Below are 23,839 nucleotides of genomic sequence, written 5' to 3'. Positions count from 1 at the left end.
TAATTAATATTTTAGATTTGAACGATGATAAAACATGATTAGAAAGATAATTTTATTAAAGGTGCTGAATTAAGTTTTATGACAGAAAATCATATCAATAAAATCAATAAATAATTCCACACTAATAACATACATAGTGAAAAAAACCAATAAATTAACTTAACAACTTTAAACTGTTAGTTACTAAATTATTTTTCAACCTTTCAACTATTTTTACCAAATGTAATTGTCAATCAACAAATTCTCCTTTACTTCTCTCCTTTTTCTTTTTTTTTTTACTCTTACACTAATCTTATTTTTTTAAGAAAAATATATTTCACTAGCACTTTTATATATTACACTAGTACTCTATTATCCAACAATTACTGACATTGTATACCCTTCTTTACAAGGAATTTGCTATAAACATTAAAAACAGTCATGTATAATATAAAAATCTCAGAATTTGAGTTAATTTGCTTATTTAGTTTACGGCACTCAAATATAAAATATTCAGTACTCCTTTTTGGCAAGGTTTTTAGGTTCGTTCTCTCTAAATCACATTTGCAACAGAAACTTTGTATTAGCTTTCGAGTTTTAGAATTAATCTTACATTAAGAAGAATTAATTTTATAAAACTAAAAATGTTTAAATTTTTAACATATAGAATTATTTTTATATATATGGTATAGAATAAAATTTTAAAAAGTACACTTTAAAATGAATTTTCCTAAATTTATTTTAAAATAATATTGTTAAACATAAATTTATCTTTAAATATTATTTATTTTGAAATCAATTTTTAATATAATCCCCCATCCCTGTATTATTAATATAAATCTTCATTCTTTTTTAAGGAATAAATCTTCATTCTTAAACAAGACACCATATTTTATTATATTTTTTCTTTGTAACACATGTCTTATTAATACCTAACTTTATTCCGTCAAAAAAATAATACCTAAATTTTTATATATTTTTTAAAAATTAAAATTTTACTTGTATTTTTGTTTTTCGAAAAATTACTCATTTAATTTTTATAATTACAAAATTATATATTTTATTTTTATAATTAAAAAAATTTATATTTTAATTTATACGTTTAAAATCATTTTTTTTTTTACAAATACCTTTGATCTTGTTGAATTCATCATTCACGCCTTTACTCAAACTTGATCTTACACGAGAGACAATTTTACCACCGAACCATAATCATTGACAATTATATAAATGAATTTAATATTATACTTCAATTTAAAATTAAAGAATAAGGTGTATAAATTTTCTTCTATTTATATGATAGTTAATTTTTATTATGTGAGACAATCTCACTTATATTTAAAAAAAGATAAAAAAAAATGCATAAACAAGAACTAAGAAAATTATTTTTAAATAAAATAGAAAAGAGGAAACGGTGAAAAAAGGAAATGTAGATGAGCAGGGAAGGTAGGGTGTGGCAGCAGATAGGTGGGGCGAGTGAGGTGACGTGATGGCGTGGCAACTGTTGACGCGTTGCCAAGTTTTTAATCTAAACTGTGAAAGCAAACCAAAGTTACAGTGTCTCCAACACGTGGCGTTCTCACCTCTGTTTAGAACTTCGACAACTTCAAAAGTGTAGCTTCAGTGGGGCCCTTTGTTTGCAAGCTTTTTGTTGTCACATCAAATCATTCAACCTCAGAATTCCACGTCGCGTCTTGTCTTGCCTGGCATAGCATCCCATGTTCCAAAACCTCCCCCCTGTGCATTTAACACTTTGCCTAATCATTCAATTGATTTGGTTTGGGTCTACAACATACCAAATTTAACACTTCCCTATAGCTGAATTTATGCTTTATTAGGTAGTAAATGAAATGGAGGAAAGATGATGAGAAAGAAATAAAGGAAAAATAAGATGATGAGTTTTATGTGAGTTTCATAATTTTTGAATTCTATTTTAATTTAAATGGCTCACTTATATTTTATTTTTTTAACAAACAGTTCATAGGAAAGACAAAAAAAGGAAAAATAAAAGTATTTGCAAGTATAAGTCATGCAAATCTAATCTAATTCAAATAATTTAGATTGAATTTTTTTATGTTTGAATTAAATTCAAATCAATTCATTTAAATTTGTCCATGTACATGTTAACTCATTCAATTAATATATATATATATATATATATATATATATATATATAAACATATTGGATTTTAGAAATGCTCTGACCTGACCTAATCAACCCATTTTAAAAAATAAGAAAATTTAAATAATATTGAATTTTAGAAAATCATATTGGATTTTAGAAATTTAAAATAATATTGTTCCCTGAGAATACAAAAACAAGTGGAATCATTGTCTTAGATTATGCTCTTCCATGAACTTCCAATTTTCTCATATTTATAGTTAAGGTAATCAGTGTGCTGATAGTTAGCTAACTAAGATATTGGCAATAGGATTGACTTTACATTGTCAGTTCATTAGTCTCAGTTTTTTCTGCATTCAATGCGGATTCCTTTGGTATTGTTTTAGTTGATTTCTTGCTTTGATTTTTGTCTAGCCCCCCAAGGTCTCTTGTTCTTCTTGTTTTCTTAATAATATTGTGGCTAGGTGATCGATGATGGGCTGAAAAAAAGGTACCAACATAATTGGAATATCTTTTTTATTATGAGATTTAACAAATTACATACTTTACACACACACACACACACACATATATATATATATATATATATATATATATATATATATATATATATATATATATATATATATATATATATATTAAAGGTCAGGGAAACAATTTTAAAAAAAACTCAATTAACAGACTCTTGAATTATTAAGGTCACTTGATTAACAAAGTGATATCAAAGCTTGAATATTGGGTCAAGCTTAACAACAAACTATTTTTTTTTTCAATTTTTTAGTTGGGGTACTCTTGTCTAATTGTTGTTATGGAAATTAAATGTTTATGTAACTTGTGTGACTTTGCAGTAAGGTTATTGTAGAGTGAAGTCTGAAGAGGCCTATGAAAAAAATACTTGTGTCGAGTGTATCTACAAAGATGAGAACATTTGTTGAAAAATCTTGTTGAGAAGAATATGCTAAGACGAGAATATTGACCTTTGTAGAGGTAAGAATATTCAATGTAGACCTACAAAGATAACAAATACTTGATTTAGAGACTAATTATATCCTCATGATTAATTTTCTATAAGAGAAAATGTTAAATATAATTTTGGTCTTCCAGATATTATTGATCCATATTGGTTCCAGTACCTCCAAATTAATTTCATTGCATTTGCTTCTTGAAATTTTCAAAGTTTTGCTTTTAAGTCCTTTATTTAACTCCATTATTTTTTTTTTTATTAAATGTAACTACCTTCACCTATTGTAAGCTTGGTTAAGACTCAAATTATTACAGTCAGTCAATCAATCATATGTTGATGTTCGTTTCAAGAATAAGGTTCTACCAACAACAAAAGTAATAAATAAGTTTTATTGTAAGTATTTCTTTGGAAATAATGAAGTTGTGATTTGGTTTTGTTTCTATTCTTGCATGGCACAAATGCTAATGGTAGAAATGAAAATACTAATGCTAGAATAACTAATGCAATAAACTTTCAACAAGAAAAAATTATCAGATTAAATAAAGACCTTAAAAGGAGAATTTTGGAAATTTAAGGAAACAAATACAAATGATTATTTTTGGAGAACTAAAATTAATATGATCAATATTTAGAAAATCAAAGTCATATTTTGTTTGAGTCACTATGATATGTTGGTGAGTAGGGACGGATGCAGAGGGAGGTGAGCAATGACTCGTGTCCACCTCTTTTCTTGGAATTTTCATTTATATACATATAATTTTTAAGTTAATTAGTATAAAATTAATTTTGTAAGTTGTTAATATAATAATAGTTAATGTTAATTAGTATAAAATTGTCTAAAATTAATTATGTTTGTTGTTTTATTACAATGATTAAAGTGATAATTAGTGTAAAATTAATTGTATGTTTGTTGTTATTATAATAACAATTAAGGTTATTATTATTTAATAAAAATTAATTTCAATTTTATGAATTCGTCACTATTGAATATTATCCATTAATTTTATTAATGATTAATCTTTATTAGAAAATCCATTAATTTTATTAATGATTAATCTTTGTTAAAAAATCTGATGAGATATCTTTAATAAGATTCTCTTAAGAGGGATAACTCAAGGATTTGAGAGATTTAAAACAAATTTAAGAATGTAAAATTTTATTTATTCATAAAATAATTTATTAAAATTATCATTGTTTTATTTAAAATTAATTTTTTGAATTTTTTGTGATGTAAAATTATTAATTAAATTGTCGTAATTAATTTTATTTAACAATTTTTAAAAAGTTATTACTCATTAATTATTATTTATGATATCAATAAAATGATTAACAGTTACTTATAATATTTTAATTAAAATTATTTTCAAATATAATTTTACTATAATATTTTTTGGGTATATTAATACTAAAAAAAAGTTAGAATCTTTTTTTTTAACCTAAAGCTGTTTCTTAAGCTATTTGGGCCTTAAACTAACCCTGATCCCTATTAGATGCAAAGATCTAATTAAAAAATATTTAGAAAACCAATACATGATCTATTAAGTAGAGTGAAAAGAAATTGAAAAAAAAAAGTGAAGTGAGATAAAAGTTGAGTTAAAGCATAATATAAAAATGTGGATTTCATATAATTTTATTATTCATTTCTTCCATTTTCCTTTTTCTTTGTCTGCAAATGAACGCATTCTAACTTCTTGTTTTAGAGGCAAAAGAGGGTGAAAATGAAGTAAAATTACACAAGACTCACATTTTTAAAATTTAATTTATTTATTTTTATCTTTTTCTTTCCGTTCTACTAAAATAATATGTGAAATTTAATCTAATTAAAAATATTTAATAAGAGACAAGCACTCCCAAGTCTCTAGAAAAACAGGTTAGGTTGTGGCAGTGAGTTGGCGTTATTACCCCCAAAGTGGCGTAGGGAATTACATTACGTGGCATCATGGCGAAAGAAAGGTGTCGTAGGAGGGTGGTGCCTGCAAAGTGCAGAGAGACGAAGCACAAGTGTACTGTAACCGTAGACGATGTGAACCAACCTCTCTCTCCACTGATTACCACGTGGAACTTCTCAAACGCTTCCTCATAATTCACGAACTACACCCATGAAAAACATTGAAACATCATTCAACAAAAGCATTAACAACAACAAACAAAACTCACTCTTCCTCTTTCATCTCTCTCTCTCTCTCTCTCTCTTTCTCAAGCCCTTTTCAGTTTTCTTCTCTCTCTCTCTCTCTCTCTCTCTGATTCTTCAATTTTGTTGACTCTTTTTTCCATTCACTTCTTTCTTTAAAATCATCTTCATAACAAAAATTGTGAGCCACCTTGCCCCTATTAATTTTTTTTTCTTCTTCTCTTAATTTCCACACAAAATTTGAGCTTAGTAGCTCTTTGTCCTTTTAAATTTGCGTTTTTTTCTTCTAAGTGGACCACTCAAATTGTACTTTTGCGCCTAACTGGTTCATGCATTTTTATATTTTTTTCTCATAGAGAAACCTTCAAGGGAGTTGTTGTGTTGAAGGATTCCTTCTTTGATCCTTGGTTTCAATGGAGGTAAATAAAAGAAAAAAAGAAAAAAAATTGTTGATCAAGTTGTTTTTTTTTTTAGTTTTTATTTTCATCATGCAACAAGGCCTAAGAGTCTGAGATTATGAGATTAATTTTACTTTTTGTGTGTGTTTCTTGTTGGGTGCAGAGGTGTTACAATGAGAAAGAGTACAAGTCCAAGAAAATAGACCTTACTCTAAAGCTTTCACCTTGTGGTGAGAATGCAGAAGAGAAAGAGAGGGGGTTGAGAAGGTCATCATCATCATCATTAGTAGTAGTTGGTGTTGCAAATGGGGCCCAGTGGGGCACATCTCTTGGCAGATCTTGCTCATTGCCAGCAGAGAGGCAGAGGAGGGTGGCTGCACTCTCACCTCAAGTGCTTGCTTGGGTGGCTGCTTCTTCTGCTGTCAATGTCAACAACACATCGTCATCACTTCACAAACCAAACCCACTCCCAAGTTCTTCTCAGGATTCAGGGCTTCAGGGTAATCAATTTCTTTCGCTCATGTCTTCTTCCTCTGGTTATGTGTTTGGAACTTTGGCTTAGCATGTATTGCAAAATATTAGTTTTTTTTTTGGGTGGGGGGATTAGGCAGTTGCCAACATGTACATGTGATGGTATGTATGTATTCTTATGTCTTGTTTAATTCCTTGACTAATGTTTCTGGTGACTGCATTAGAATATTTGTTTATGTTGCAGCTAAGTTATTTAAAAAAATAAGATGAAACAATTTTTGGTTTTGGGGACTATCCCCCCCTTCCCCTCCCTTTTTTTATGCCATTTTTCTTTTTTTCATTGAATTTTAGGTTATTTACATCAATTAGATTTTTTTTATTATTATTTGATTCATCTTGCTTCCTAGTGTTATTGGTGATTAGTGATGAAGAGTATAGAAAGATTTATCTTTGATGCTTGTATGAGTGAAAAGTGAAAAACCTGGGGGATAAGAGAAGAACACTTGAAAATTAAATATTCTTGTTTACTTTGAAGGCAAATGCAACTCCAAATGCAAAAGTATTCCTAGTTGTTAGTCAAACAGCCTCACATGGCAATCACAAGTGTGCTTTGTGTTGGTACTCAAATTTTGCCATGGGGTTTTGCTAAATATTGGGCTGAAGGCAAACATAACCTTGGATAGTTGTGGAAATATATAATACATGTTGAAGACAGGATAGAATTTGCTGATGTACTTAGGTGTTATAAGACATGGTTAAGACTGCAATTTAATAACAAATGGTAACCTTGAATATGTTATGGGGTAACTTTATTCTAAAGAGTGAGACTTTCAAAAAGACATGATTTAGTGAAAACAAGTGCATTTAATTCTTAACATGTACCCATAGAGAAAAAATTAACAGTAGTCTTTTAGAAATTCCTTTTAATGGCCTTCCATATCAATTTTGTTCTTGCAGAGTTATGTTTAACTCTGTAAATTATCTCCCTCAATATGAGTTTATTCTTTATATAAATTTTTAATGATATCACAACTAGTTTAGAGTTGATCTTGTATAAGTGTTTTCCTATTCTTTGTATGACTAATCTTCACTAACCCAAATTCTATCTTCATTGGTGGATAATGGTTATCATATCAGCGTACCAATATTTATATACTAGAAAAAATAATTTAAGCATCCTTGATATGTCAGGACATAATGTTACATCATTCTCTGGATCCAGATGCCCGTTTACATATAGAAATTGGTTTGCTGGTGTATGATTCCTTTAGACTATAGCTTTTGTTTTTGTTTAATTTCTGAATCTTATTCAAGTATTAATTATTTATGATTTGTGTCCTCCGAAACACAGTTCCTATACTTTCTTGCCACATACTAATAGATTATTATGTATGCTGCAAGTGTGAAGCCAAACTTATACCACTAGATACGTCTCTTTAATTTGTTTTATCTATATAATGATTAGAAACCAAGATGTAACATTTATGAAAGTAAAGCTGGATTTGCAACATTCCCTGATAGATTTATACATCAAAGATATTCGTTTTTGGCATTAAAAATTCATAATTTGGGAGAGGATCTTTTGTTCTGTTCATGTTTTCTTCATTGTTTTCATGGTGGTTTTCACTTGGGTTGTTTTGGAAAAATTGGCCACTAAATGCAACAAAGGGTCCTAAAGTACCGTTTTCCTCCCTACAAAACCATTTTACAAAAAAAACCTTGTAAGTGGTTAAGGTTTAGCTGTAATACATTATTAACTCATGAACAAACAGCGGCTTGATTACAATTAGATACAATAGAAATGAATTTTCTCATCTAGCAGTAATGCTGAGACGTACCTCTGAATCATTTGCAATAGCACATATGGAGCAGAATATTATTAAAGCTGTAAGTGTTTTGAATCACAGATTTCTTTGCATTGCTTTAAGTATGTTTTAGTTTGCTTTCTAAATTCATTAATATAAGTTTAGCTTTAAAAGAGAAAAAATTCTCATAGTTGATCACATTAACTCTATTGCTGATATTTGACTATTTTTTCTTTTGATCTTGGTTATCTGAACCTGAACCTGAACCTGAACCTTTATTGTATGCTTTCTATCCCAAAGATACACTCAGAGGTGTCTCATGCAACATTCCATATATAGGTCCTACACATGCAGCCAAAGGAGTTGCTTTGAACATCCAAACATCAACCAAGGAGGAAAACGATTCCAAGGCTTCCCACAAAACAATTGCCAAGGCAATTTCACCTAGGCCTGCTGACAGTAAGCCGGAGAATCCGGCTAAAAAACATAAACTTGGGAACTACTGCAGTCTTAAAGGCGATGTAATGGAGATCCTGAGACAGATGCCGAGTGTGACTACTACTGGAGATGGCCCCAATGGGAAGAGAATAGAAGGGTTTCTGTACAAGTATAGGTCTGGTCAAGTGTGTATTGTTTGTGTCTGCCATGGTAACTTTCTCACCCCAGCTGAGTTTGTCATGCATGCTGGGGGCAAGGAAGTGGCCAATCCAATGAAGCATATCACTGTTTTATCTAACTCATTTTAGAGGCAATGTGAATGGATTTATAATTCATTCATCTTGGAATGTAGAGGGAAGTGGAAACAATGAGATTATCTTTGGTTAGTTTAGTTTCCATGAATTAATATTATCCATTGTTCAAGTGGCCTGTGTGAAAGGAAATTTTCATCAGAGGCTGTGTCCTTTAGTATGTAATACAAGGTAAAAAACCAATAGAATTATGTGATTTTGGTCAAGTTTTTCCATCACTTTTAAGTTATTGAATTCAACTTGGTGAATAGGATGTTGGAGTTATCAACCTTTATATTCCTAAACTTAATGAAGCTATAACTACATTTCTGAATGGGTGTGTAACTGAACAACATTATTTACTATATACATATCTGAATGGCTAAGTCTTGTGATTCGTCATTTCTTCCTTGATGGGACAATCATATCTAATTATTTTTTAAATTATATTTTTAATTTCTCGTAACTAGTCCAATTTTATCAATTGGTCTGAATAGACGTGAAATTAAAAACACAATTTATATATAAAAAAGTACAAATAGATACTTCCATGAGATTCATTCATGATGTGGTAAAGTTATTGGATTTGTCGCTATTATGTTATTAACTAATATTTTTACTCAACAAGAGGGACTAAAATTGTTAAGGAATAAAAAGTATAGAACAAAAAACCTTATAAATTTTGTTTAATAATTAAAAATGAAATTTAAAAAGGGTTTAAGGCCAAAAACATAATTAACATTTAGTTTATTCATTTGATTAGGATACCTAAAAATCTATTTGTAGATGTACTTAATAAGGTAACTAGCCTAATTAAATGGAAAACTAAACTAAATTTATCTTAAAATGAATAAATTAATTCAAGATAAAAAAAACTCAAAAAGATAAAAAAAAACTCAAAATAGAATAAAATTTCTAACCACCATAGAGTTCTTTAAATTTATGAGAAGAGTAATTTTTCTGTTTTTTAACTCATCCTAATGTCCACTATTCTTTGTGCAAATGATAAGGGTTTATTTTATTTATCCGTAAAAATTAAAAACAGGATCAAAAATTTATAATAACTCATATATACTACTCAACTAACTGAGTTAGATCCCCTTGACATAAGGATTCACTTTAGTACTCTCCAATAAAAAAGAGTGTTATACTAATATTTTAAAAGTTCAGACTAAATAATAATTTTTTGCTTAATTTTATATTTGTCTATTAGGTATCATAATTGTATAATTTTGGTCATTTAAATTTTAATTGAGTAAATAAGTGCGAATGATACTAAACTCGTCCTTTAAGTAAAGTCTTGAGTTTAAGTCTTGGTTCCCTAATGAACGAAGATTAATCATTAACAAAGTTAGTTGATATTTCACATAAATGTCATGGTGATCCATAAAATAATATAGCTGGCCAACATTGTAAAAAAGGCCTAAGGAGACACTTGTGAGAAAAATAGATTTTATGATTTTTAGTCCGGAAAGAAGAGGAGAGAAAGGCTAAGAAGGACATTGGTGAAATTGGTTAAGATGAATCTCATTATGAGTAATATTTCTGTATTCTGAACTTTTAGTCTTTAACCCAGCAAAATAACATTAACATTATAATCCATGTAGCTGATCTTACCTAATAAGATAAGACTATTGTTGTTATATAAGTGCAGCACTAAAGATTTAATTCAATTATACATTCTGAGATGTATGTGAGCCTTGGCAGTTGTGCAAGCCTCGTTAACTATTATGCCTTCATGTCTATTCTATGATATGCTGTATGATTCTTGAATGTAGCCTGCAAATGAGGGGTAACTCGTATTACGGACATGGCTGAAAGAGACACCCTGCTGTTAGATAGCTCCTCTAGGTCATTTCTATAATGACTAAAATATGTTTTTCATTCTTATAAAATTTTGGTGAAGTTCATTTTTATTCTTGTGAAATTTTTTGTCCTCGTGTGATATTTTTTAACTCAAAGTTAGATTTGGATGGCTCGGAGCCAACATGACATTTTTTTTAATAAATTGACAAATACCCATTGGAAGAAAATCTAAAAATGCATCCGAATTTTTTTCACTTCAAGATATACGCTTTAATTTGGCTCCATGAGTTGATTATTTTTATAAGGCTGAAGGGATGAACTCATTGATTTAATTCTCACACTCTTTTCATGAAAAACTTTTGACATTTTCCCTCTTTAACCTGTAACCCTTGTATTGTCTTGAATCAGTTGAATGACTGTAGACCTCAGAAAAGTGATAATGAAAATTGTTAACATCCATGAAGGTGCACGGTGCACCCTTATAGAAATGAGAACCGGTTTTGGCACTAAAACTTTAATGTATTTTTTTTTTTTTTTACAGCCTTCATAAATTTCAGGAATAGGCCATCTCTAAATTTTCAAGATGATGGGGATGAAAGCACTGTGTCTAAGTTATTGCCTCATGATAAACAGCAGAAAAGACAATGAATAAACCTGACTGAGACATTGGCAGAATTATAAATTGTTTTCAATGGTAGTTTTTGGCCGAATGTTTGGTCCTTATTAAGAATAAGGAGCACTGCTTTGTTTCAAGTAATGAAAGAGCTTTTCGTTCCTGCCTGCTTGTAGATTTTTTTTTTTTTTTTTTGAAGAAAGAATCATCTTATATGCCTGGTTGTAGATGGAAAATATAGAACTAGGATTTTGTCAAAAACAAATCTAGTCAAGATTGAGTTTTTCATATAAAACTTATTTGTAACTTTTTAATCCTCAAATAATTAGATAGTAATCCAAATAGTTTTATGGTTCCATTGATTTCCTCAAACTCTTGTTCATTAACACTTATAAATTGGTTCCTCCTCATTTCATTACCTTTCTGGTGATCTTCTATTGAAAGACTTTTGGCTACTTGACTACATCTTCAAACGTGCGAAATGACGACAAAGTAATATTAACATAATCAAACCGCTGATGTTGTTATTATGCCACATAAAATTTGTGTGACCTTGCAGGCTTGTTCTTATGTTTTAGTGTGCCATTGATGTCATCTAAAAAGAATTTGCTATATATTGAATCCCTGGACCCTTGATTGCTTCTGTTGATTCATTTATCTACCAACAGTGCTATCAAACTAGCCTATTATGTTACATTGTTAATCAGAAAAATTGTGTCAGATTTCACAACTATGAAGTACATGTGCATGATACTAAACTATCAAGGTGATAGAGACAATAAAATGGTTTTGGCAAAAGCCAAGAGACTCTATGATCAGATGGTGACCTAGTGTGTTCTAATTAACAACATGAGAAGCAAGAAAACCATGATTTGTTCTGAGGAGCATTTGGGATTGGCTTGGGGTTCTGAGGTGCTGCATCTGGTGCTGGTCTAATATCCTGCTGCTCTGGCTGTTTCTGCTGCTTTCTCTTCTCTTCACCATGCTTTGCCGAAAGAGGTTTTTCTCCATCTGCCAATCTTCACATCACAAAACCAGTTAAATTATTTGTTCAAGAAACTTAACATCAAGTTAAGCTTTAGCCACCATCAAGAAGCATCATCTACCCAGTAATTTTGGTCTAGTGATAGTAAGATTTATTTCTCAATTCAATGTTTATGTATTCACATTCCCTATATCATGTGTTACAGTTCTTATTATTCTTATTATGAATTCAAGGGCCAAATTTTACACTTGCCAGGTCAAAATTATTCACATTGGTCTAAATATAACTATAATATAATCACTTTTCAACAACACTACTAGTACTACTAGTATGTTTGGATTGGCAGTGAGGGACCCAAAATCACGACAGTACCATGAAAAAACCCGAAACGACTTTGTGTTGCTTAGCCTTCAATGTAGAAAATCTGAATTCGTTTAGGCAAAAGTGAATTTAAACCAAACATGCTATTAGTATATCATATTGGTGTATCATGTTTGGTTTGATTTCCCTTTTGCCAAGATCAATTCAGATTTTTCCAAGTTGAAGGCAATGCAACACAGTGTTGTTGCTTCCGGTTTTTCATGGTGTCACCATGATTTTGGATCCCTCACTGCCAATCTAAACACACTATAAATAGAATAGTTAATGAACCAAACATTATTTTTTTTTTTTTACATATAAAAGAAGTTAGTGGCTAGAACTTACACATTAAACGCAAAGGATTTGGTGCTCCCATCTGATTTGTGAGAATGGGCATTAGAAGTAGAACGCATATTGGAAGGTGTTGCCCCTCCAGCAGGTATCAAATCCCCTTTACTTATACTGTTTTCCATTATAACCTCTCTCATTGTCTCAGCAGCTTTTAGTTCAGTCACTCTTGAACCTTTATGTTGTTTTGCAGTGCTTTGGCTGATATCACTGAATTTTGTAGCTGGAGGTTGAGGTTGAGGTTGGGGTGGGGATTGAGGTGGGAGTGGGGGCTGATTGCTTGGAGGAAATACGCCAGGCGAGATCGCGTCACCAGGTCTATCCATTTCACCAGATTTGCTCATCCAACTCCAACCCATGTCATTCGAGAAACTTGTATTTCCCATTTGAATGCTGAACAATGATTCATTAGAGGCAGTGCTCCATTGGGTGTTTGATTTTGATTTGTGTCTATCAAACACATGTGATGGAAACCTATAGTTCGAAGAAGTTGTAGGATTTTCTGGTCGCTCCATTATCTGTAGTGGAGGATTTTGCTTTTCTGAGCCATTGCTTGTGCCAAGAGCAACACCTGTTGATGAGTTTTGTCCTTCACCATCACTAGTTTGTTGTCCATGTTTTTGGAAAGAGCTAATTGGGATATCATCATTACAAGATTCTGAAGCAAACCTAACATCCTTTCCCCTTTTTTGAGGTGCTTTAGTGACTGCATTTGCAGAATTATGCATGTGGTCTTGAGTTGAAGATTCAGAAGCTGGGGAAAATGATGAAACTGATGAGTCTGACTTGTTATCTATTTCTGAATTGCTACTGTCCTTGTTGTGATGTCCTTGCTCTGTAACTGAAAAGGTATGATGGGGTTCAACACTTGTTGGGATAGTAGTAGAACCTGCATGGTCCTTAGAAGTTGCATCAGCTTGGTGTTTGTTTTGTGCTGATTCCAACAAGGGGTCTAATTGTTGGCTCGAAGAGGGAACATGAGTTTCACCATGTGTGTTAGCAGGATGTGTCCTTGCTTCGCTACTAGGCACGCTCCAATGACCTTGCTCCGGTGATGGTAGTCTATGATGTGATTCATTGCCATGATCATGATGTTCATCAACTTTCACCGAGTCAGCTGAACCAACAAAAGTGTTCTTATTGGTTTCACTTGTTGGTGGCGCTTTGAAGGGATTCCCTTGTGATGATTCATTTGTGGATGGTGCCAATGATGAATGGGGGCCTAGCATACCATCAGTGGGAAATGCACTTACACTATTGTTAGGCATGCCACCTTTTTCTTGTTGCATGGAAGGCAATGAATGTAGATGGTCATGCTCCTTTTCAGATTCAGATGCACCAACATGTTTAGTGTTGGTGGTGGCATCACTCATCTCTATGAAGGGGTTTTGTGACGATGTAGAGGGGGCTGTGTTGTTTTCTAAGGGAGAAGGATTAGCTTCGCCAAAAGGGTTAGAAGAATGTGCTTCCACATGGCTGTTAACTGGCCTTCCATCACCATTTTCTGCCACTAAATGTGTGTTATGCAATTCAGACTGTGAGTAAGTTTTGTCATGTGTAGGAGAGGTTGCACCTAGAGGTCTAGGATGAGTTGTAGTGGTTGTTGCATTTGGCATAAGGTCAAAGTGATCTTGTGATTTCAACTCTGATGAAAAGGGTGAAGAGGAGGGTACTTGTTTCTTTTCTTTGTTAAATTGTTCTCCTTCACCTGACTTTGTAGTAGGACCAGTTCTCATATCAACACTAGATCCACTGTTACTTATGGATTCCATCAGCCAACAATGTCAAGTAATATTCATTCAGGGTCTGGATATTCTGTAAAAGCAGAATCTCAAATGAAAAACCATATCTGAAAGAAACAAGGATTTGATTCAAGTCAACCAACTTCATGAAACCACCCCCTATAAGACCTATATGCTTGTTCAATTAAAGCTGACAACAAAATGCTTAGTCACTTGAAAACGAGAGAACACATAGATAACTTCAATAAACTATACCAAAAACAGGTATGTCTGATTCCTAGCAATTCAAAGATGTATTGGAACATTAATAGTTATTTCTTTTTATCAATAATTAAGATTGCTTACTTTAACCATGTCGATTTTAAAGGAATTAAATCTCTACTAGAAAGCATACATACAACAACAATGTTATCCGTCAAATATTGGTGGGGCGGATACATGGATCAACCATGCCATTAGGCTATATTATAAGTTTAATGTAACATAACAAAGCTGTTAGGTGCCTTGCATGCACAAAATCATAAACCTTCATGTTTTTTTGAAGTGTGCATTATTTTGATCCAAACAGAATCTCGATACTATCTCTATTAATCCATTTCAAAAAAAATGTAATTGTCAATTCTTCAACAGAGGTCATGTCCATCATAACAAAACGTTACTGAAACGACAGTGCAAGATAATCTTTACATCGATTTATTATTTTGTTGAAGATGGTTCTTCTGGCTATTTCAACTAACAAGTATTAAAACAAAAAAAAAAGAAAACAAAGGAGAGACTATAAAAACAAACTAATTACATGTTCATGATGTACATGATACAAATTGGAAATGTATTAATAGCCATATACTATATAACATACTAGATGATGAAAATAATGGCAATCAAACAACACAATTAAACATGTTTTTATGATAATTGAAACAAAGGATTTAAAAAGAAAAATTGCATTTCAAAAGATTCAATAAAAAAAAATGCACCCAGAAAAAGGGAAATTTACAATGAAAGAAGTAATGTGCCCAAAAGATCCAGTTGCCCGTGCCTGCTATTTACTAGGCCTCTGATTACATGGTAAATGATAATAAGAGTCCCATTATCTGAATATCACAACAACAATGTACTAACAAAGATGCAGGAAATCCAGAAAAACGGTAAATAAAAGTTTGAAGAAAGTGAGCAAAGAGAAAAGGATAGAGAAGATGCAACAATAAAGGGTTAAATAAAGGAGAAGGCATTGCACAAGTTTAGCCGTTTCAATCTCTGGTATTTTCCTCAACTCACAGACTTACGCTGCCATGCGCACCAATGGTCAATTAATCTAAACAAAGGGTAAAATCGGGAGTTACACAAAATTTTATAAGTTGAGTTTTGGGATTAATTTTAAATTGTTTTCATTAGCTTAGTTATACATAGATTTTTTTATTTTATAGTAATTATTCTTTTTACTGAAGATTTTATAGTAATTAAAATAACATAAAAATTGAACTGAATAACAATGAAAGATATATATAATAAAAAGATTTAAAAATTAAAACGAATTAAAAAAAATATTAGAATCCATAACTTTTAAGACCATTCAATCATATTGAATAGTGGACATTGGAAGACATAACACATAGGGAAAGAAACTATTACAAGACATGTTATTCATTGAATGAATTATTTATGAGTAAAGTATGTTTCCAGTCCTCCAAAATATATAAAATGTGATTTTAGTTTCTTAAAAAAAAATTCTACTGTGATCCCTCCAAATATAATATATGTTATTTTTAGTCAACTTATTTAATTAACTTCATCAACTTAGCGTTGACATGATTAATGGAGTTTCTCATTAATCAGTGATAGATCTTGATTAGAGTGGAGAGGAGTCATGACCCCTCCAATTTTTTTTTCTATCGCTTATATACAAGAACTTGTTCATAAAAGATTGGGGTTATTCTTCCTACACCAGCTCAATATCTTCTACACCCATCAATTGAAGTGAAAGTTTTAAATTGTCTTTCAGTTAAAACTCAAATACACTCATCTCTCGTCACACACCATTGCGACTGTCATTGTTTATCTTCCTCCCTATTGTGCCACGAGTCTCTCCCCTCAGTTCATATTCACCATTCTGTGGTTGCTCAATCCATGATTTATCACAACAAATAATCTTCTTGATGGTCTTGCCTCTCTTTGTCCCCGTGAGTATCCTTATATCCCTAATTGTGTGTGTGCTTTTTTTACTGTGTTAAACCCATACGGATTGACAATCCATATCCGTATGGATTGTCAATCCGTATAATTATTAAAAAAAAATTTAAAAATTATAATGTATTGATATAGTATTATTTTTAACTTTTAGTTAAATAACAAATAAGTCATAAGAAAAGTGTTATTCATTAATATACTTGTATAAATATTATTACATTAATAACATTAAATATTTATATAAATATCTCTTTCAAGTCTAAAAAAAATTGTACATTGATTTTTAAATATATAAAAGTATTAAAATATTCTTTGGTAAAATAATTAAATAGTTATTTATAATATATTTAAAATAAATTTGTACAATGATTTTGATAATATATTTTAGTATGCTCAATTAATCATTCAAAGTTAATTTAAACTTGTTTTACAACATTTCTTAAAGTATAGTACATTTAATAAATACTAGTAAGGTTTTAGAACATTTATTAGTATGGTTTTATTTTCAATTTAAGACTATTTTGTTGAAGTTGTCATTTGATTTGAAGTATTTCAGTAATATTTGGGCATGTCTAATCCTTTGATCACACACAACAAGATAGTGTAGGTTATGATTAGAACGATATCATTAATTGATATTAATGTGAAAAAATTTAGATTATGGTTAGAATGAGAGAATTACGTCGAACTTTAGGTAGAGTTTTAGGCAAAGCTTTAGGTAGGCATGTAAGTGGTGATAAGCAAGAAGCCCATGATCATTGAAGGCTGACAACATTGGCACATAGACAATGGGCAGCTATAGCTGTTGTAAAGGATGTTGAAAATGTGGATCATGACACTGATGAGCCTCATGAGGAGCCTCACGATCCAGTTACGGAGGATGTAGGTGATGGTTCACAGGGTTTTTCAGGCAGGCCCCAAGATACACCAGTGTTGACTTCATATGTTGGTCATGTGGCAGTCAATGTGTGGGTAGGAAAGGTAGTTATATTTGTAATTTTAACGTATTTAAATTTTATTGGTCAATTAACTTTACCTAATTAATTATTATTATTTGTAGGAACGTACAAAGTTAAAGTTAGCCTCTCATGGGAGGAAGGTTGAGAAATTTGGAAGGCTTGCACTTGAGATTGAAGGTTTAGTAGCTGGTACAAGCTTAAGTTCTTTAATTACATGTTCATTGGAGACAGGAGACAAGGGACTTTTGTTTGCTTTTGCGGAGAGGTGGCACAAGGAAACTAGCAGTTTCCATCTGCCCATAAGAGAGATGAGTATAACCCTTGATGATGTGGCATCATTATTACATCTACCCATTACAGGTGCATTCCATATGTATGATGCAATAGATGTAGAGCATACTGTGGATTTGTTAGTTGAGTTGCTTGAAGTGTCTAGACAAGAAGCAGTAGATGAGACAAAGCACGATAATGGACACTAGTTGTGAGACATTTATCGAACCAAATGTGATGCACGATAATGGATACTAGCAGCTAGAGCATATTTCATGTTGTAGGTTGCACACTATTTGCAAACAAGAGTACCACACATATCTGTGTGGTATTCTTGGATGCATTTTGTGACCTTAATCAATCTAGAGGGTTTTCATGGGGGGTAACTGCACTTGTACGTATGTATGACAATCTTAATTATGTGTCTTTGCACAAGGCTAAACATCTTGCAGGGTATATCACTCTCTTGTAGGTAATTATATTGATTTTTATCATTGTTGTTTGTTTTAAACTCTATATGCACTATTGATTAGAATTCTTATTGGTATTTTTTAATATGTGTAGTCTTAAATCTACGAGCATTTCTCAACTATTGCAAATATTATTGTTGATGGGCACTACCACGAGAGGAAACCACGTGAGGAAACCATGTGTTTATCGCTGAAAGTGTAGGAAGGCATTACCAGTGACCACCTATCATAAGCGGTTGGATAGGTTGATGCCAAATGTTATTTTTTGGATACGTTATGGTGATCACCGTGTTTTCAAAGAATTTGAGTTCATTTCACTATCTTCTAGACATATCAGATGAGGTTCATCTATTGTTAGACACCTACTAGAGAGGGTATTACGATAGTTTGGTTATGTTCAGTTCATTCCTCCACTCCATACTTCTCCATCTCTATCCACAGAGGAGATTGATGATAAATGGCTTCAGTTTTCTCAATATCTTGCACTGGTTAGAGATTTTTGTACTTTTCCTGGTCAATGTGCTCCAGGCTATATGGAGGGGTTTTATATGATATCTCACCCATTCATGAGTCCACCATAGGTGGGGGAGCCTCCTAGACATCCACCCATGGTGCATGATCATACACCAATTATGCTAGATCCACATGTGTTGCTTATTCATACAACAACTATGTCACACCCACCTACACCTGCAGTTGTTGATGCAGACATGCCTTGACATGCAGTGGTAAAATATATTTACAATTCGACTAATATAATTTTTTCTTACATACTCCTATATTTATTATTGACATTGTTGTCAATGTCATAGGTCGCTTGTCAAAAGATAACAAAAAGCTTGGAACACATGATAAATATGAGGATGATCACTACTGGAACTGATGCATACACTATAATTGAGCAATATTTAAGATTAGCCAAGGGTGTCATTGAGCAAGGAATGTTTATGTTCGCTCTAGAAAGAGAAGGGATACACAGGACAAAGATGGTGGTGGACGGGGATCATGATTTTCTATTATTTGATTGACTGTGTATATGACTATGATTAACACAAGCGTTTATTTTGTATTTGACTATTATGTTCGATCGAAAACAAACACTGTGTTCATTATGCAAATGTGATTAGAAAGTGTTACATGCATTATCCATGGCATTACAACTATGTAAGTTAAAAACAAGTAAACAATAACAAAATGTTCAATCTTCTCCTAAATCAATATGTTATGTGGTCAACCTCATGGAATTAGTATATTGGTGCATTTGACTAATATACGGAGTAGGCCACTATTTTGCTTGATAATGACAATGTGTTGACCATAACAAAATAGTTTACGGCTTAGAAATACCTGTTACAATGACAAGTACACATTCAAATGTTGATAACACATGTTATAATCCAAAAATTAACAAACGTCGTTATCATTACTATACCTGAACAAAATGATTGTCATACACATGACCAATACATATAATGCGATGAACAAAACTATCTCTCGATGGTTGACTTCTAAGAGGGAAAAACATCATGCTTTGTTGGAGAGAAAGAGAAACAAGGATGACGTTATACCTTGATGCAATCACATAACTCATATTGGTAACATTCTTCCACTTATCCATGGTTACCTGCACATAACAATTTTAATCAGTATTATTAAAAAAATATTTATCAATGAGTACGTAACAAAAAACTTATATACGAAGGATAATCCATCAACAAGTAGGGACTGCTTTAACTACTCATATCTATCTATGCCACCAAGTAGGTCTATATACTAATCAGACCATTGTCCGAGTTCTTTCAGCAAATGATTATGAACCAAAGATCAAGAATATTCACTCATACCTAATACGGCAACAATTACACGATGTCCACAATTACCATCAATTTTGACATCGACAATGTTTTCAATGAAATCTTGAATGCATGGATGAAATTGATCCAACATTGGTATCATCTTCTTCAGTTTTCTTTGTTCAAACGATGATGCATACCATTTTAGTGTGGATGAGCTATTTTGCACCAAATATAATGCATTCATATACTCCCAGTAAGATAGATCACGTTTCGTTCATCTTTCTTGTTTGGTCATCTATTTTTTTAGCACCTTTTGTTTTGACCTTTTCAGGAGGAGCACACCTCAAATTTAAATCACGGTATGTAATTTCCCAAAGTTTACTATTTAGAGTTACTTTGCCACATATATCAAGATCTTCAAACCACTTGGATATGTCTTTCATCTCTTCAGTTATGTAGACTTTAGGCTCAGATAAACCTTGGTCTGAAAAACTTAACCTCTGCCAAAACATATGGACAGTGTCAAGTGGTATGCTACCAACAACATATCTAGCTAGCTCACATGCACATGAAAGACCATAAGTAGTTTTCATAATACATCCACAACGAGAACTGTCAATGCCAGCATAATTCACTCGCTCAAACTCAGCAGCAATCTGGTTTAATGCATATCTTGATACCATGTTAATTAGTCTCTTGTGTATGGTAACTTTAAAAACATGTCCGACAACATGTGTGCTTCTCTCAAAAGATGCCTTATTTCAATGTGTTGCATGGTGATCATGTTGTTCATGGCTTCCCAAACACTACATAAGTCTTTAAGGCTATTCTGCAGTAGTCTCTTTAAGGCCTAATGTGTAGACTCAACCCTGCATTTGAAAAATACAAACAATTATTTTTATCCATTAATGTGTTCTTATTAAAACCAATATACATTAACAATTTTCATACTTGTCAGTTGTTCTGTTTCCTAGATGCATCACCTTATTCGTCCATGCTTTTATAAATCTTTGCATGTGGGGAATCAATCATGTTTGTTTCACATACTCAACAAACATTGGTCATGGTGAATAAGTAATTTCAAACTTCGTAAGACAATTATTGTACTCTATCTCAGTAGGACAATCCACAAGACTCTCCCATGCTTGCATCACATAGTCCCATGCATTGTTTTTACCCACAAGGGTTTTACATTTTCCCTTAACATTCTTATCAATGTGAAACCGACACAACAAGTTAGTTGCATTAAGGAACACAGTTTTAAATGCATTCATCAATCCTGAATCTCTACCAGTAACAATAACTTGAGAGGTTGCATCACGTCTCATAAAAATACCTTTAAACCAGTTAAGAGCTCAAACAACATTATTTATACATTCACCATCCAAATAGGAAAATGCAACTGAAAATGTCATCCCAGTAGGTGTAACACCAACAATGTCAAGTAAAGGCAGTCTGTATCTGTTTGTTTTATATGTATTATCTATGAGGAATACCAAATGACATGCATTGCTTAATTTTAGTGCATCCGAATGTATCCAAAATATATCACGTACAACATCTGCATCCTTCAATCTATGCCAATAAATATATTGATTGTGTTCAAGTAGCTTTATTAATTGTTACATTTCAGTGTTATTGTCTCTGATAGAAGAATGATATGCATATCTTTCATTATACTCATTGTTGTACAATTGTTGACATTGTGCTCCTTTGATTTTGTCATATCACTAATATTAATCTTCTCATCCTCAATTAGTCGACCATCTTATAGATATCCAGTGAATGACTTATCCAATGTATGATTATGAGTCTCACATATTAAGTGGATCATCCACCATTCACCTCCTAAGACTAGTTTTCCTCACAGCTTAAAAGGAAATCCACATTTTCTAGTGCTAGTCACCGTCCGTACTAAATCTTTCTTGTATACTCTATATTTTTCACTCATCTCACAACCAATTAAAACAAATGAGGTCTTTCCTCTCTTTCCAATTGATGCGTCCAATCTCATTATTACAGTCACAAAACCAATATCCTATGCAATAGTACAAGCCCATTGCAATACGTCCTTACGAGTAACAAATACCTACAAAAGGGATAATACATGTTTAGTCTTCTTAGAACATTCATTTACTTACTTTAACCAAATACAAAATCATATTAATATCTAAGAAGTATTGAAGACATCAGAATAATCAATATTTTTAACCACAACAGGCTCCTCTCCAATGCCTTCATTCATATTAATTTCTTTAGACATAATGCTCTCATATATCCACTCATCTTCGTCCATCTTAACAAAACACTAAAAAAATTTCAATGAAAAACTAATGACAACTAATGAAATTTTATATGTATAGCCTATATGGATTAACATATAATAATTAATACTTTTATATATCTATAATAATAATAATTTATCTCTTAATAAAATATATGAATTGTTATTAATTTTAATTAATTATAATTATTTATAAATAAATCTATTTATTTTTAAAAACTTCAATGTAGAAATTTATTTTAAAATCTGCTACACTTGACAAAAACTATTAATGTAACATTTATGTAGATATATTAACATCTAGTATGACACAATTTTATTATTTTTTGGTACATATAGTAATATATTACATTGAAATTGATAAGCATATATGTTGGTATATGTAAAATGAGTGAATTAGAAAATGTTGGTATCTCTAAAAATTAACATATATATATATATATATATATATATATATATATATATATATATATATATATATATATATTATATGTTGGACGTAGGTACGGGAAGTGGTCGAACCAATATAAATCGAGTTTGTAATTTTCTCTTCCCTTATCTCATTTATTTTATTGTGACTGATTTTGTCTTACACGTTTAAAGAACATTGATTAATTTAATTATTGTTTCTTCTTGTGCATTATGAGTCTATCATATATCATTTAAAAGGGATTAAAAAGTTGTTAGTAAAAAATTTTAAAACTTAATTCACATCCCTCTTAAGTTATTGATGTCACTTGTTCAACAACAAAATCTTTAGGTTTTGTTACTCAAAAAATTATGAAACAATTTTTTGTCTCAAATACAAAGTATTAAAATGAAACATATATTCATATTTCTATCTATTTAACATAAAAATAGTAATTAACTAACATAATCATTTTAAAAATGAAACATCATATTTTTTTTATTCTAATTTTTCTATCTCTTTTTATTTTGATAAACACATTAAATTTGACATAAATTGTATTAAGATAATTAAAATTAGATATTTTAGTAAATTTTATATTGTTTTACTTATGTTATACATTATTTTTCAAACAATATGCAAAATAAAAAATTATATGGTAACTTATATTTTTGTCTTGTGTTTTTTTTTTTCATATCAAGTATCATATTTTTAATAAATCAAATGAATCTTATAAGTGACAAAATTCTTACTATGTATATTTAACACAATTGCATATTTAAGATTTTAAAGTAAAGGTCACTCATTAAACTATAACAACAACGATGATTCAATTATTTGGTGGAATATGTGTATATTATTATTAAAAAAAAAACCACCTAATCTTTGAAACTTAAAATAATGGAAATTTATAAATAATTTGGACTTTAAAAGAATATATATATATATATATATATATATATATATATATATATATATATATATATATATATATGCGCGTGTGTGTGCACGC

At 31.1% G+C, this 23,839-nt stretch overlaps 3 protein-coding genes across 6 annotated transcripts; 2 read left to right on the top strand and 1 right to left on the bottom strand.

The window, feature by feature from the left end:
• Positions 1–5,025: 5,025 nt before the first annotated feature.
• Positions 5,026–8,825, top strand: LOC100814728 (ninja-family protein AFP3). Of its 4 annotated transcripts, none has more exons than XM_006581960.4 (4): positions 5,036–5,377; positions 5,553–5,615; positions 5,758–6,094; positions 8,171–8,825. In XM_006581960.4, exons 2-4 carry the CDS (start codon positions 5,610–5,612, stop codon positions 8,614–8,616), a joined length of 789 nt encoding a protein of 262 aa, XP_006582023.1. In that variant the 5' UTR covers positions 5,036–5,377; positions 5,553–5,609; the 3' UTR covers positions 8,617–8,825. The 4 variants fall into 4 exon arrangements, with proteins under 4 accessions (XP_003527115.1, XP_006582022.1, XP_006582023.1 ...); XM_041016630.1 differs by having other exon boundaries at positions 5,044–5,377; positions 8,210–8,825; XM_003527067.5 differs by having other exon boundaries at positions 5,026–5,615; positions 8,210–8,825.
• Positions 8,826–11,646: 2,821 nt separating this feature from the next.
• On the bottom strand, positions 11,647–14,780 carry LOC102662633 (chitinase-like protein PB1E7.04c). The gene is made up of 2 exons (XM_006582500.4): positions 12,708–14,780; positions 11,647–12,036 (listed from the first exon to the last, which is right to left on the bottom strand). Exons 1-2 carry the CDS (start codon positions 14,480–14,482, stop codon positions 11,859–11,861), a joined length of 1,953 nt encoding a protein of 650 aa, XP_006582563.1. The 5' UTR covers positions 14,483–14,780; the 3' UTR covers positions 11,647–11,858.
• Positions 14,781–15,578: 798 nt separating this feature from the next.
• LOC102662490 (protein MAIN-LIKE 1-like) lies at positions 15,579–18,077 on the top strand. The gene is made up of 3 exons (XM_006582499.1): positions 15,579–15,600; positions 17,436–17,620; positions 17,700–18,077. The coding sequence occupies exons 1-3, from the start codon at positions 15,579–15,581 to the stop codon at positions 18,075–18,077; spliced, it is 585 nt and encodes a 194-aa protein (XP_006582562.1).
• The last annotated feature ends 5,762 nt before the right edge of the window (positions 18,078–23,839 follow it).

Source organism: Glycine max, chromosome 6 (assembly GCF_000004515.6).
Source record: "Glycine max cultivar Williams 82 chromosome 6, Glycine_max_v4.0, whole genome shotgun sequence".
Taxonomy (NCBI): Eukaryota; Viridiplantae; Streptophyta; class Magnoliopsida; order Fabales; family Fabaceae; genus Glycine; species Glycine max.
The sequence above is the reverse complement of the archived record's forward strand: the minus strand, read 5'-3'. Positions and strand labels throughout refer to the sequence as shown.